This window comes from Podarcis gaigeae, assembly GCF_964106915.1.
Source record: "Podarcis gaigeae genome assembly, chromosome: 7".
NCBI lineage: Eukaryota > Metazoa > Chordata > Lepidosauria > Squamata > Lacertidae > Podarcis > Podarcis gaigeae.
The window spans coordinates 45498922-45515159 of record NC_139683.1 but is presented as its reverse complement, the minus strand read 5'-3'; the positions used below and the strand labels follow the sequence as shown (position 1 = coordinate 45515159).

The window sequence follows — 16238 nt, the reverse complement described above, 5'->3', positions numbered from 1 at the left end:
AATATTGCTGTAAAATATACCGTATTTTTCCATCTATAAGACACCCCCATGTATAAGATACCCCCTATTTTGGGGGGCTCAGATTTAATAAAATGGGGGGGAGATGTATCCATGTATAAGACACCCCCTAATTTTTGACATTATTTTTTAGGAAAAAAACCTAGTCTTATACATGGAAAAATATGGTAGCTAACATCTAATATATTAATCACAAGAACTCCAGAATAAAAAGTATGCCATACTGCATTGGCAATGTGGTGGACCAACAATTAGAGCTTACAGACTACCACTATTTCATTCAAACTACCAAATAACTTAAGAAATCCTGAAAAACATCAATGATAGTAGGGAGAAGAATCTTCACAAAGTATCGATGAACAGTTAAAAGACTCAACTGTTGCATTTTGATTGATAAAGTTAGCATAAAAGTACACCCCCCCAAATGAAAAAAGACTTTTAGCCAGTCTCAAACATGAATGTCCACATACCACAATTGGTCTCATCCAATCCTTAAGAAGAAATGGAGAATATATATTTTTGAAGAATAAAAACAACACACTTTCAGAGTGCTGAACACTATTGATCTCTTCACCACCTTTGATACAACACAGAATATCGTATCGATTTTTCTGAAAAACAAAATGCAAAAATGAAATAAGCTGAAGTAGCAATTAAATTACTCAAAACAAACATTGAATGTATTGTAGCAGGCTTACCTCTTGGCGCTTAATATCCAAGCCCAAGAGGCTTACAAAGCAAGTAATTTGAAGAAGAAAGTCAATAAATACGGCGACTGCAGCAAATAGGGAGAAAGTTCGAACAGCAGGCATAGTGGACAAAGATCCTAAAAGAAAGACAGAAATAGAAGTATTGCACTGTCTCTCTCAATATGAAGAAGTCCAAAGTTTATTTTAATCCCTGGATGTCAAATTAACAGTGCATGATTAAGACTTCTACAAAAATATGACAGAAGATCATCTCTCAATACCACAGGCAGCATGCATAGCAGCAGGTGCTTTCAAGGGTGAATACAATCTCATGTAAGATAATTTCAGTAGATGCCATAATTTCACAAGCAACTACAGAATAAATGTTGCTTTATCATTTTGTTCTATACGATGACCCTTTTCTTCCCTAGCTGCCAGCAATACATTGGGTAGAAGACAAATTTAACATTACCAGCTAGAATTTAGCACAATGTAAAAAATAACAAAAAAATGGGATGATAAGCTGTATAATGGTTTTGCTTTTTTTGCTTTAGTAACTTTCAGAATACCTGATACAAATCTTGTGTGTGATCATTTCCACCAGCACTCCCTCTGTCACTCACCTCTGTGACAGAAGTTCCACTGCACAACGTGGAATAGAGCCATTAGAAATAATGGCTTAATAGACCATACATGTTCCAGTTAAGCAGAGTTATGCATTTATATGAACCCTGCAAGTGATGAGGATGAACAGAGTACAGTGGTGCCTCGCAAGACGAAATTAATTTGTTCCGCGAGTTGCTTCGTATTGCAATTCTTTCATCTTGCAGAGCGCGGATTCCCTGGGCATTAACGGCTTTAAGAAAAAGGAAGCAAACTCGCAAGACGTTTTCGTCTAGCGAAGCAAGTCCATAGAGAAAATCGTCTTGCGAAGCAACTCAAAAAACAAAAAACCCTTTCGTCTTGCGTGTTTTTCGTCTTGCGAGGTACCACTGTACAACATACTGTATTTTTCCGTGTATAACACGCCCCCATGTATAAGACGACTCCTATTTTTTCAAACTCCAAATTAAGGAAATGGGGGGAGCTTGCCCAGAGCTGCTGAGCTTTTTTGGAGGAGGGGATTGACGACAATCGCTTACCCGCCTCAACGCCACTGCCAATCGCCCGCCTCAACAAAGCCACCAATCGCCCACCCAACTGCCACAGCAGCAGCCAATCGCCAGCACAATCGCTGCTGCCAATCTCCTGCACACGGCTGCCACCAATTGCCCATCCCCCCTCTGCACTATCCGTGTATAAGATGACCCACAATTGTAAAAATTTATTTATAATACAAAAACATCATCCTAGACATGGAAAAATATGGTATAGTGAAACAAAAAAAATTTACAAACTAAAAATCCTTACCCAATAAAAAGGCCACTGTCTCTGAAAATGATGACAGGAACATACTAGGAGCCACATCTCCAAGGATTCGGCCTATCTGCTTATCTAGAGTTTCACCTTGAAGGCGTTCATCTCTCTGAAATAGTATTCATTTGTTAGAAATCAGATCTAGAGAAACTTCTCCTTGGATCTATGATCCAAACATTTGTATTCAAGGAAATATAAATACGCAGCTGTTTCCTAGAATGTACATCAGTCTTCCCCACTCAATTCTTATCACAGAACAGCGATCATTTCACACAGTCACTATAGAAAATGAACATATATGAATTTTCTGGTTCTCCTTTTCCCATTTCTAATCATTCTTTGTTCCATGTCCACTAGAAGAAAACAAAACCTATCTCTTTATTTTTTTGTATAGTACAACCAGAATTTCAAGTGTAAGGCCCTCTTACACTTATCCCTCTGAAGGCAACACACGGGCAGTAGGATTGTGTGAATCTTTGGGATATATTCAAGTTCTGTAAGGGTTTGGAGGAGCAATGGTAAGAGATAAACTGAATGGTATTGTTGGTGTATTCTCTCTCTTTCTGAAAAATCAATAAAACATGTTTTTAAAAGGATTGTGTGAATGTCCCTGTCCACAAAGAGAGAGAAATCCATCTCCAAAAGGGAGGTCCAAGCATGGAGGCCTCCTCACAGGAGCAGAGGAAACGTCTACTGCTGCTGGTGGTTCTTCATCAGGGCTTTGACAATGGAAACAGCAAACAGGGAGAGAGTTCCAAGGGCATGCCAGGACAATTTCCCCTCCCATTACAGAAAAGCCTGCAAAGGGCGGGAAAGAAAAGATGACCAACACCCAACAACTACCCACAAAAATACCCATCCTACAGAGGTTTGACAGTTCATGCCCCAGCTGGAAGAAAACCTCTACTAATCTATGAATTTCAGACATTAATATTAATAAAGCATGAGCTTATTTTGGATCAGACCAAAAGATCCTCCTAGTCCATTATCCTGCATGTGGCCTACCATTTCCCTCCAAAAAATCCACAAGCAGGTTAAGAAGGCGATGCCATCTCTTGCTGTTGCTCCCTAGCAAGTAGTATTCAGTGTCAAACTATTCCTTAACACAAAGTTGCCATATAAGCATCAATATGGTTATCCTCCATAAATTTGTCTAATCCCCTTTTAAAAAGCTAGCCACACCAGCAGCAGTTATATACTGTGGCAGTGAATTCCGCAAGTTATATTATGTGATACAGTACTTTCTATTGTCTATCTAGAACATATCACCATTCAATAACTACAGAGTTACAGCTTTATGTGAGAGAAAGAAAAACTTCTTTGCATGTGTATGATTTTATAGTCTGTCACATTCCCTTCCAGAGTCATCTTCCACCCTAAACTAAACAGATTTCAGCCTCTCTTTGAATGGAAGACACTCCAACACTTTGATCATTTGGGTTGTCCTTTTCTAGATCTAGGGTACTAAATCTGTACACAGTGTTCCAAATGCAGCAGCACTACATATTTGCATAAAAGCATGAGATATAACAGCAGTTTAGTACAAAGATGCTAGGACAAGCTTGTAAAGAGCCGCCCATCTGGAAAACCATGACATTAAGCAAGCTAGCAGGGAAATTAAAGGAGAGTGGGTTGTGTCAAGGTGCTATATATATATTGTCTGGGCTAGTAGCGCAATGGTTTATTTGCAAAATCGTAACAGAAGGTAGATATCCTCAAACAGCTGTACTGTTCTCCAGCACCTAAGGAAAGGCAATATATTGCACTATCGTTTCTCAAGTGGTCCAAGTATTTTCGTTTATTCCCAACCAATTTCCCAGTAAGGACACTTGTTCTCTAGCATATTATATGCCAAGTCTTTTTACTTTTTCAAGTAAGATTCCCAGTAAACCAATTGTAATATGGGAGCTCTTTCATTTTTTTGTGTTGAACTCATTAATACTCAACATCTCACAAAATCACTTGAACAGGATTTCAAAAAGCAACACTACATGTAATACAAGAGAACCAAATGATATCAACACCTCTTGGATCAAGGGGCCATGGCTCAGTGGTAGACCACATTCTCTGGATGGGATGATCCCATGCTAGATTCCTGGTATTTCCAAGTAGGACTAAGAAAGACTTATGTTGGTACACCTAGAGAGCTAGTGGCAGTCAGTATGCACAAAACTGAGCTAAGGGGACCAGTGGTCTCATTCAGTTTAAAGTAGCTTCCTATCTGATCACAATTTAGAAGTACACTACTGACCTAAATGGGCCACTGACCCCACTTGTATATTCATATTCAACTTATATTAGGAGCTTATTCATTACACACTAGGGTAGTGAGGAATCACAAAAATACCTGAAATGTCTGGACAATAATGAAAATGTTGTCCACTCCAACAGCCAACACTAAAAATGGAATGACTTCAATAACAATCAATGTTAAGGGAACTCCAAAATAGCTGAAGATGCCCAGAGAACATGCAACTGAACTCAGTACAATCAGAATGCCTGCAACGCCCAAGGAAATTTTTGAATCCACCTAGCAAAAGAAAACACAAATCACAACAATTATATTTAAAATACCTGATTGGTACCAATTATAAATGTTTTTCAAGTACAATTGTAGCTTAACAAAAATATATCACATCAAAATCTAGGTCTAGTCTTGCATAAAAAGAGCCAGAATAGGAATGTGTATCCTATTAGAAATCACCCAGTGCTGAAAACTAGCATCAAAATATCATTAAAACTTCAGTGTACCCACAGTACCTAATCCAGCCAGTGATATACTGTATAAAGAAATGTCCTTTGCTGGATTAGTGAGAGAATGATTCTGAGGTTGAATAAAATATTTCCTTTTGGTACTTTGAAAAAGAGAAGGAACCTGCAACCAACTCAGTCAACACAAAACAGTTGCACTGAGCAGCCTATTTCTGTTAAATTTTTCATATTATATTACATGACAAAGCATTTTTAAAAAACCATTGTTTGAAGCTAATGGAATTCCCCTTATAAGAGTAAAAACACACACAGATGAGCATAATAGTAGTCAAGTATATAATAAATGTTTCAGCCCACTTTTATTTGTTGTAGACTTGCTTTTAAACCATTAAAGATACATACCAAGAATCTAGCAGCACTCTTGATGTGTCCCAGAGCTATAGAGATATACACAAACATTACTGCGTAGCTAATTATAACAGTACCAACATCACCGTAGCTTTCCCGGTCTATTTCATCTTCAATGCTACGCTCAGCAGAGAAAGAAATTGTTAAATTTGAGTTGTTATAGTTTTTCACAAAAGAGATGAACCTGAAAGACAACAAATCAATGGGTTCTTAGAATGTCAGAAAATTTCTCACATTATTCACATAGGACTCCATTTTTTTTTAATGTTAGTTGTACTTTTGGACTAGACCCAACATTCTACTTTATCTTGATGATTACATGCTTCCCAGATGTCCTAGGTTATCCTTGGGCTCAATTCATACTTTTAAGAAAATGTGAAATGTGAAGGACAAAAGTAAAAGCTGCCTCACAGCCTGCTTCAGCTGGATGTTCTGTTACCGCCTCCAAAGGGTGTTCTATGGGGACACCCTCGACTTTTTATATTATTGTGGGTTTAAGATGTAGTTTAATGTTACTTATAAGCCACCTTGGAAGGATCTGTATCATGAAAAGAAGGATATGAACAAACTTCTGATGCCGTCTTCAGCATCTTATGCTTGCATAGGGAAACTGTTTGTGCCGCTCCAAGGTTACACTAACTAAAAGTTATGTCAGATAAAACACTAGCAGTTCGTCTATAACATGTTCATTTCTGAGTTACACAAATAGCTTGTTGTTTGTTTAAAAAATTGTGAAGTGGACCTTGCCAGATTCTCTTGGGCAGGCAACTGACTCATCTCCAGTATAAGAATTTTACATGCAATGTTTCAGTTAAGCCTCAATTAGAAAGACTTACTCCTTTTCCCAAGCCTGTGCTTTCATTAGTCTTTCTGTGTCGTTGTAGTAATTCTTGACAGGAAATGTGATCACAAGGGCTGTAGCATTATTGTAATTTTCACCTAGGTATTAAAAAAAAGATAAAATACATAAGGAACTATTTTAAGGATTATAGAAGATTATAGCTAGCATGACCAAGGAATGATGGGAACTAGAGTCCAACAACATATGGCAAGCAACATGTTGTCTACTCCTGTTATAAAGCGTCTTCCATATTCACTTCATGCTACTTCACTAAGTAAAACCCATTTTATTTACTAGCAGAAATAGTGTCATGAGTGCTAACCTAAGCCGATTTACACAGACGTAAATGCAACCAATCTCAATGAAACTTTCCACCAGGCTTAGGGGGCCCAACTACTAGTCCTCCCCCCACTCCACACACCATTGTCCTCAGAAGGTACTCCATCATCTCTCCTCCCCAACCCATGCAAAGTGTTACAATTGCTTTTAGGTATGTATGCTTGAGTCTTCCTTGCTGAATAAAGTAAAAGAATACTAGCTCACACACTGGCTGTCAACCAGTGCACTGAAATTAAATAGTATTCACCAGAAAATTGGTTTTCCATCCAGACTAAATACTACACTGTCTTATTAATTCCTGCTAAACAAGAAAATACAGTTTGTTGTGTGCAAGTCACTCTATTCCTCACCATGAATATTTTCCCACATGGCATGGAAACACCACATGGCAGTGGTAAGGTTTTGCCAGCAATTTGAGATGCAGTGTGTATTTCATAGCTGATAAAAGTGTAGGCTATAGGCTGGATACTAAGCTGGTTGTATTACCTTAACAGTCTTGAAAAGAGACTGAGAATCACAACAAATGGATGTGGAGGCTACACCTTCATTTCAGCAAGGCTTCCACACCTGTTTTGATCCTTCACACCTACCATCATATCCTCCCATCACCAACCAAGGAAACACAGGGCCACCAAATGTTCCCAAACACGGATCGTGAAGCAAGGTTGTGTCATTCAAAGAGGCTGGAGCCCTGTGAAATTCATATACAGTTGTTGACAGTTATCCAAGTAGAACATTGCTTGTTACAATATTGCAGTAGATCATATTTTGAAGTGAAGGGCATTTACTTTGGAATGCCCTTCAAGTTTCCTTGACTCCATCTCATTTTCTCCCTTAACACCTCAATCATGTATATTCTCTACTTAAAGGTAAAGGTAAAGGGACCATTAGGTCTTAGTCATGGACGACTCTGGGGTTGCAGCGCTCATTTCGCTTTACTGGCCGAGGGAGCCGGCGTACAGCTTCAGGGTCATGTGGCCAGCATGACTAAGCCACTTCTGGCGAACCAGAGCAGCGCACAGAAACACCATTTACCTTCCCGCCGGAGCGGTACCTATTTATCTACTTGCACTTTCACATGCTTTCAAACTGGGACTGAGCAACGGGAGCTCACCCCATTCCAGGGATTCGAACCGCCAACCTTCTGATCGGCAAGCCCTAGGCTCTGTGGTTTAGACCACCCTTCCTTACTTACCTACTCTGAAGCAATTTCCAACAAAGTAAGTAATCCTATTTCCAATCATGTAAGTATAGCAATAAGGTGTGAGAACTTTAGAAGTACAAAGATCAGCTCAATTCAGCCAATTGTTCAAGCCTTCATAAAGCAAATTTTATGAAACCAGGAATAGAAACTAGGGAGCAAGCTCAATCTCCACCCCAGGCACTGGCTTATATTAATCCAGAGTTCCTCAGTTTGCAAGGAATTCTGTCCAGGCTCCAAAGCAGTGGTGGGGCTTGGTACCCTGATCCTGGACACAAAGCATGGTGTATGAATGATGCTTTCTCCAAACCAAGTCAACAGCTCCTTTTTAGTTTTACTTAAAATGTATTCTACAATCCCTGTATCAAGTAAACTATCCAAGAAGCATGTAGACCAAAGAAGGAAACGAAAGTCAGTCTGTCAAACAGATATTCAAAAGCAATTTTGACAAGCTACAAATATATATGTGAAATATCACTGTGCTTACCGGACACAGTACAAGAGGTGAGAGTGGTAGTCAGCATAGACAAAAAATTCATCACCAATACTGTGATCTAGGACAGAATGACTGTTCTGGAAATAATTGAGTACACTTAAAATAGTACAGTTGTTGTTGGAGGGAGCAAGAGGAGCCAGGCAGATGTCCTTCAGCATTACGGTGTCATTTTTATAAGAAGCAGTTATGTTTTCAATAGCATTCTGCAAGTCTAGCACCTGAAAGGATGAGAAAGGAAGAACTTAAGTGTCATAGCAGCAGAACAGAACTTTTCTTATGTCCATGCATCAAACAAACCTTAAGATATGGTGGATAAAGCTAACCAACTGTGACTCAAACTGTACAGTCTAAAGGAGATTAGATGACAAAAATGCAGATTTCATAGTACTGCTTAGAATGTATGGTTTTATTTTATTTTATTATGCATTTATGCTGTAAGCTACCCAGAGCATTGATTTACAGTGGAAGGGTAGGACATAAATACAGAATTCTCTATTCTACTTTAACATACAGCAACTGTTAATTCTACAATAGGCTAGTTCAGACATAACTCTAAGCCTGGAGTTCCCAAGCATAGCGGCCTCAGACACCCACTAAGACAGGCTCTCTGCCACTCCTAATTTTTTTTAAATTGTGGTTTTGGGGGCTTATTTTGGTTGTTTTGCTTGGGTGGTTCCCAGTTTGGGGGGAATTGTCTTTTTGTGTTGTTTTTGGGTGGTGTAAAAGTTTTGCTTGTGGGGGAGCGGTACTAAGCATTGACAGTTCCTCTGTGAAATGGGTGCTTTGTGGTACACCCTCTGCAGTTTAGATTTTCAAATGTCCCCCTAGGCCTCATAGGATGGATGCTTGCTCTAAACCACAGTTTGTATTACAAGAACAAGCTGAGGTGAGCCTTGGGCTTGTAAACTCCTACCTCTCCCCCTGGCAAAGCCTGCAATTTAGAATGTGAAAGCTTTTCTTTCTATTTCAGATTAAGCACTACATGCAGTGTCATCCAAAAATTGACAAACTGAGGTTAAGAGTAACTATGATTAGTTGAGAAACAAGCCAACTTCAAAACCAGAATCTATGAAGCTAGCTTGATTCAACTAACCACAGTAAAGAGTAATCATAGTTGAGGGTTCAGATGACATGATAAACTGTAGTTAATCAAAAGCAGATATGGAGACTTCCAATCCCCTTATTGAGGCATCATCGGAAAAGGAGTTAGGAGCATGCGAGTCTGGTGGGAGACTTAATTCATTTGGAGTGCTAAACCATGGCTACATCTACACCAGTGTCATTATGTACCTCAAGGTTTTTTTAGTGCAATCATAGCCAAGTTGGACACAGCTACCTGGAACCGCTAAGCTATAACTACAAGTAGCAGTACCAGATTCAATTCTTGAATGGCACACAATTCTGATTGTACTATGCTGGCAGGCACCTATCCCTGAAATAGTAGAGGTTTCAAGGGCTTACACAGGGCTTAAGTATCTGAACAGAAGCTTCCCTGAAATTATTGGTAACTGCCAATCAAAGGCATCCCCCCCAAACCCCTTTGTATTTCAGTTTTCCAGCTTGCACCCTTGCATCCACTGAGCATGCAAAGGGCTGCCGTCTGTATTACCTGATGCAAGATATCTTTAGTTAGTGGAGGCCCGAAAGGAATATCTGCTCCTGATGGATATGGAGAATAGATTTCTGGCTTGGCGTTTGGAGCTTGGATAATAAGTTGTTCAGTACGGAAGAAAGGTCCAAAGTGAGTATCAAAATATTCCTTCTCTTTGCGAGCTTCACTGTTTGGGGATGACCAGAGGTCTATAGGATTTGTTGTTACTTTGACAAACATCAGGCCTGAGGAGCACATGGCAATAAAAGCCAGGGAAAAGAGCACAACAGGTCTTGGGTTTCGAACACAGAAAGCACCCCATGATGTGAATGTGACTCTTAACACGTTCTCAAACCTTTCACCCAGCCTTTCACACCAGGTAGCTTCTCCTGCAAGAACAAGAGCACATCCAGAGTAAATAAGATATCCATTTCCAACACGACCCATATACCTAACCAACAATTACTATTAATTAGGGCTTCCAGGTTTTTCTGTTTAATTTAGGAACAGGAACAAAATTGTAGAGAATGAAAAAGAGGACTATGACATTATTAAGCCCGACTCCATATAAAATAGGGCATAATTCAGCCACTGAATGCAGAAATCAGGAAGTACGCCAGCATAATGCGTGTGGGAGTACCGTGAAGAAGAGTTGTGTGTAGTCTAGGATATTTATTTTAAAAACTAATAATTGATATTATCAAGTTCCTTTTTTATTACTGAAAGCGAGAGAGAGAGAGAGAGAGAGAGAGAGAGAGAGAGAGAGAAATGGCGTGCAAGGAAAAAATTCAGGACATATTGTTTTACAACAAACCCAGCATGTAATTTAATATATTATAACCAACGTTCTTAAAGAGGAACACACACAAACGCTCTATCATTACTTTCTAGAACTTACCAGTATTCTGGCGTAAGTTAACAGAATAGGCAATGTTGCTGTCAATAGGTGTGTATTCAGAAACAAAGTGTCTCTTCCTGTAAAAGAGATGAGCATGAACAAGAGCACTCAGGATAGGATTCTCAGTTCTATTTTATTTAATAATGTGATTCAAGACACTCTAGGTTACAGTTTGCAAAGAAAATACAGAAACTGTTATTATAGAATTTTTATTCCTGTTATTAGAGAATTTTTGGAAGCTAGGTCTTCATTACATCAATTACAAGTACTTGCGCTGAGCTACTCTGTGGTGGCTAAAGTATTTGAATAGTGCCTGGGGAAAATCCAGCATCAATCACTAGCCATTTGTGTGGCAGGTAACTGCATTGCCATATTTGACATTAATTGCTCTTCTTCAACGTAGTGCCATTCTCTCTCTCACTGGATCGTTGCAGAGTTACAGCAGTCTCTTTGCTTCAAGTTAGAGAATATTTATTTGGAAACCTCAAAATCATCATGTAGTAGTAAATGTTCTAGTAAACAGGTGATCTACATGATTCATCAGAATCTACTGGCAAAGCTTTTCCTGGACTGTACCTTTCAAGGGAAAGTGTTGTAGGTTCAACATTTTAATACTGCTGTCTGGAGTGGTAAAATCTCCTTCAATAAGTATTTATTTATCAGGCTCCTAATAATAATAATAATAATAATAATAATAATAATAATAACAATAACAATAATAATTTATTATTTGTACCCCGCCCATCTCGCTGGGTTTCCCCAGCCACTCTGGACGGCTTCCATAGAAACCAAAAATACACTAAAATATCACAGATTAAAAACTTCCCTGAACAGGGCTGCTTTAAGATGTCATGCAATGAGCCTATTGACAATTAAAATAAAATAGCATATTGGGAGAAAGCGAGACTATACATTTCTCCCTGACACAAATGCTAGGGTTCTTGAGAGTATTCAAGTGATCCTTACCCAAAGTAGTAAAGTCTGGAAAAGGCATATTATTTAATTGTGTTGAATAAAATCTTACCTGAATGTACCACTTGTGGCTGCAGGTGAGGATCACTTGAATGCTCTTAACACCACTAGCATGTGCGTCAGGAAGAGATATTCAGTCTAGCCTTCTCCCCAACCTGCTATTTATCTTGCTACTCAATCACCTAACAATCCCCACTATCTCTTCCCTAAAAAAGTTAGAATCCAGGAAAACATTACCAGTTTATTCTGTTGAATACTACTTAATTCTGCCCTATACTGTGGTACCTCGGGTTTCGAATGTTTCAGTCTCTGGTTTCTTTGTTGTCACTGATACACTGAAGGAAAGAGCTAAGTGCATGTTTACTTTAAACCATAGTTTATTTTAAACTACCGTATTTTTCCCTCTATAACACGCAGATTTTTTCTCCTAAAAAGGAAGGGGAAATGTCTGTGCGTGTTATAGAGCGAATGTGTGGTCCCTGGAGCCGAAAAATCAGGCAAAAATCAAATCGCGCTTCACAGAGAAGGGAAACCTGAAAAGAGGAAGCGGCTGCTTTCCTGCATTCTGCCTCAGGGTCTTACTGCCCACCCACCTCTGTTTCCTTGCTGTGTTTGCTCAAATGGAACAAAGAGCAGGGAAAGCCCCTCCCCTCCAGGCAAGCAGAGGGGAAAGCAGAGTGCTGCTGAAAACATGCAGGAGGGAGAGAGAGAGAGAGAGAGAGAGAGAGAGAGAGAGCGCGCACGGGCTGGCTACCTTGGGTGGGTAGGTGAGGGAAAACTTTTGCCTTCCTTTCCTCCCTCCCGTTATACCCCCCTCCTGCATTCTTAGCCAACTGCTTCTCTGCACACCCCTCTCATGCTCCTTGTCCGTTCTGTGTTTTTCCTTCCCTCCCCACTTAAAATGTGGTTAAAAAGCATGGATCCACATGGATCCTCAGGATTTTGCATTGGGTCACCCCAAATTCACCATCAGATCACATAGCATGTCCATGGCTACAGCCTGCTCCCCAAATATCACGCACCCACTGTTGCCTGGGGCTGCAATGGTGCAAAAATGTGGTTAGAAAGCATGGATCCACATGGATCCTCAGGATCTTTGCATTGGGTCACCCCAAATTCATCATCAGATCACATAGCATGTCCATGGCTACAGCCTGCCCCCCAAAAATCACGCACCCACTGTTGCCTGGGGCTGCAATGGTGCAAAAATGTGGTTAAAAAGCATGGATCTACATGGATCCTCAGGATCTTTGCATTGGGTCAGCCCAAATTCACCATCAGATCACATAGCATGTCCATGGCTACAGCCTGCCCCCCCAAAATCACGCACCCACTGTTGCCTGGGGCTGCAATGGTTCAAAAACGTGGTTACAAAACATGGATCCACAGGGATCCTCAGGATCTTTGCATTGGGTCAGCCCAAATTCACCATCAGAGCACATAGCATGTCCATGGCTACAGCCTGCCCCCCCAAAATCACACACCCACTGTTGGCTGGGGCTGCAATGGTGCAAAAACGTGGTTACAAAGCATGGATCCAGAGGGATTCTCAGGATTTTTGCATTGGGTCACCCCAAATTCACCATCAGATCACATGTCTGTGGCCACAGCATGAAGCACAAAAATGATACATCCACTGTTTCATTCAGAATGTTTTTTCCCTTGTTTTCCTCCTCTAAAAACGATGTGCGTGTTATCGTCAGATGCGTGTTATAGAGCGAAAAATACAGTATGCCTTAAGATGACATGCAAACTAGGTCACAGAATCATCATCATTACGCATGCTGATATTAATCATCCCTTCTAACAATAGAATTATTATCGCCTTCTATTGTGCTACATCTTCCTGTTATTCTCCTTGATAAGCATCTTGTAAAATAAGCACACCAAGCTTTTTTTACTACCTTCTAGTTGGGAAGCACTACAATCACAATCACTTTGTTTTAGAGCACAATGTTTGGTTTCAACACATTTTAAGCAGTTATCTCCCTCACCAGCTAATGTATTATAGGTTCCTAGTGACCTCATTTAAATTCTCAAAAACACTTCCTCTTTCTCAGCAAAACTGAACTACTGAATCAGAGTTTGCACAGACTAGATTGGCCAGAGGCTTCCGTGTGGTACAATTTCATACAAACAGTTTCATTGTACCAAGCTACAATGGTGCAATTGTCAGGCACAGACAAGGGTTCTATGAGACCATTTGTAAACAAACAAAAATTAATTTGAGAGTTAAATACATTGTGGGATTTTTTATTTCCCCTTTCCCTGTCTCTTTAAAACTGAGCAATCAGGGAGGGTGAATCCCATGACTATGAACAGCTCATAGGGCAGTTGTTTACTCTGACAGACTTTCTGCTGCCTCTGTAGTTTCAGAGATAAAAACGATGCAGCTGAAGATACACAGTGCAGCAGCCACACTGAGCAGCACCCAGGATTTATTTTAAGTCAACATCAGGTGCAAAAGAAATCTCAAGGTAAGCCAGCTAAGTCTGACATATTACAAGCACTCTCCTCATCTTGCTATGCCACCACGTCTGACAATTTATACAGTACTCAGTGTAGGTGTAAAATGTATAAATATACAGGTATGCTATACTTGTCCTAGATAGTTCCTTAAAGCACAGAGAATGCTAGTGGCTGTTCAGTTAACTGCACACTAAGCAAAAACAAAGCATTACTGCAGTATGGGGATGTTCTAAATGCTATCTATGTGCAAGCTGTTCATTGTCACACAACATGGCTTCACTCTCTACAGCAGATTGAACTGGGGTGGGGTGGGGGGCTGCAGAATAAAAGAAAAAGTTAAAGTCCCACTGGATTCTACAATTAGTAAACAGGGGGATTATTTAACAGTTTATGAACAACTCCAACACTTAATTTTCAATGCTGTTTAAAAAGGGAGCTATTTACCTGTAACACCAAACTCCAAAAACTGTTGCAAAAAACACAAGCAAAAATCCTGTGTAGGAGATCCACATGATGACATACATGGCATCCAAACCAAGCAAAAGCCAAGGTACAGGAGGTGGAGGGGGTTGTGGTTTGGGACCACAGACAATAGAGCAATCCTGACAACTGCAAGGCCCAGTGACATCATCCATGGACTCATTACAGCCTTTGGTGGCATTGTTCATAGGTGTCATTCCATGGATAGAAACATCTAACAAGAGAAAAGTTAACACACTCAAAAAATACCCAAAGATACTAAAATTGTAGATATAATTTATGACAAATTAAAACCATGGTTTCTGTTTGGCAACTTCAACTTTTAACGTTGCCAAACCATTAGAAAAAAATTGTGTTCACTAGTGTAAGCAAGTTTACCATTTGATCCAGGATTTAAAAAGCATTCAAAATTGCCACAAGTTAAAGATGTATTTATTGCATTTAACCCACCCCACCTTCTGCCCAAAGGAGCCCAGGGCAGCAAACAACAAGTGATAAAACATCTTTCAAAGAATTGCAATGCAGATGCACTCTGGAAAAGATATCAACTTAAAAGGCTGATTGGAAGAAGGTGGTCTTCGGTAGATGCAGAAAAAGACAACAGTGACAGTTCTTATCTAATATTTCTTCTACACATGCTGACAGAAAAAAACATTGTGAGGAAGATAAGCCAAAGTGACCTCACAGCATCTCCACCCTTTTAGAAGTATGTATCAGCACTCATTTAAACTGCGGTGCATGATTACAGCCTTACATTTTTATGTATGTATGAAATTATATGCACATACACCTAAAGCTATAGCCTTATTAGCCCAGTAGTTAATCCTGCATTGCCTAGGGGGATGGTCCAAATTCAGTATGTATTTGTGGCTCAAGTTCAAGGCACTTGCTACTAATAGTCAATAAGGAAAAGTTTATTTAAAACATTTGTTTCCTACCTGAAAATATTGGAATCATGTTGAAAGGAGTCTGACCATTATCCTTGCTTAACATGTACTGAATCCAGTTGGTTGCATTGCATTCGCTAACATCTTTTCCACACAATAGTCCCAGCGCTTTAACATTGCTTGATGGTGCCTCCACATCTTTACATGCATTATACATAGCTAGAAGTATCATTTCAATAAAGAAAAAGACAATGCTGATAATACAAGTAATGATACAAATAAGAATTTACTGAGCTGGCTCAGCATCTGAAATAAAGCAATTCTGAATTTATAACAGAATAAATACTTGAAGACAAAAGGTTTTGACACAGTCCAAGATTAATCTAGGCTTCACAAATCTTCTCATTAGCTCACCAATGGATTCTCTGCATAGTTTTCCACTAATTGCAAAGCATGTAGGAGGGATCTCTTGTCCTTTGCACTAGCCTTTACAGAAGACAAGAATGCCATTTCTGCCTCTGAAAAGGTGAGGGCAAGATAACAACCCCAGTGCTGTGAGAGGATCTGGGGCAAACAGCAGCAGCAGCAGTAGCAGCACCAAAGGAAATCAGTCTTCTGCTTGCTGTGGAAACTGAAATGTACAAGGAGGATGTGGCAATTTGGTTGCAAAGGTAGCTGGGTGTGTTCAAGCCCAGCAGTTTCCTCAAACAGAAAAGGAGGAAACTGCTCTATTGCCTAGGAAACTAGGGCACGCTCCTCTGATTTTATGAGCACCGGAAACCTTGTGGGAGCCCAGGAGGAGGGCATCAACATGCATCAGT

The 16238-nt window shown here is 39.9% G+C and overlaps 1 protein-coding gene across 2 annotated transcripts in view; it reads right to left on the bottom strand.

Annotated features, from left to right (window-relative positions):
- The window catches only part of NPC1 (NPC intracellular cholesterol transporter 1), a 42148-nt gene that overhangs the window by 13876 nt on the left and 12034 nt on the right, over positions 1-16238 (bottom strand). For both annotated transcript variants that reach the window (XM_083748733.1, XM_083748734.1), the window contains exons 5-16: positions 15469-15636; positions 14495-14744; positions 10610-10686; positions 9730-10100; positions 8112-8338; positions 7014-7114; positions 6080-6182; positions 5238-5427; positions 4471-4653; positions 2118-2232; positions 717-844; positions 489-629 (exon numbers count right to left, since the gene is read on the bottom strand). In XM_083748733.1, the coding sequence (XP_083604859.1) occupies positions 489-629; positions 717-844; positions 2118-2232; positions 4471-4653; positions 5238-5427; positions 6080-6182; positions 7014-7114; positions 8112-8338; positions 9730-10100; positions 10610-10686; positions 14495-14744; positions 15469-15636 (2054 nt within the window). The remainder of the gene's footprint in view (positions 1-488; positions 630-716; positions 845-2117; positions 2233-4470; positions 4654-5237; positions 5428-6079; positions 6183-7013; positions 7115-8111; positions 8339-9729; positions 10101-10609; positions 10687-14494; positions 14745-15468; positions 15637-16238) is intronic.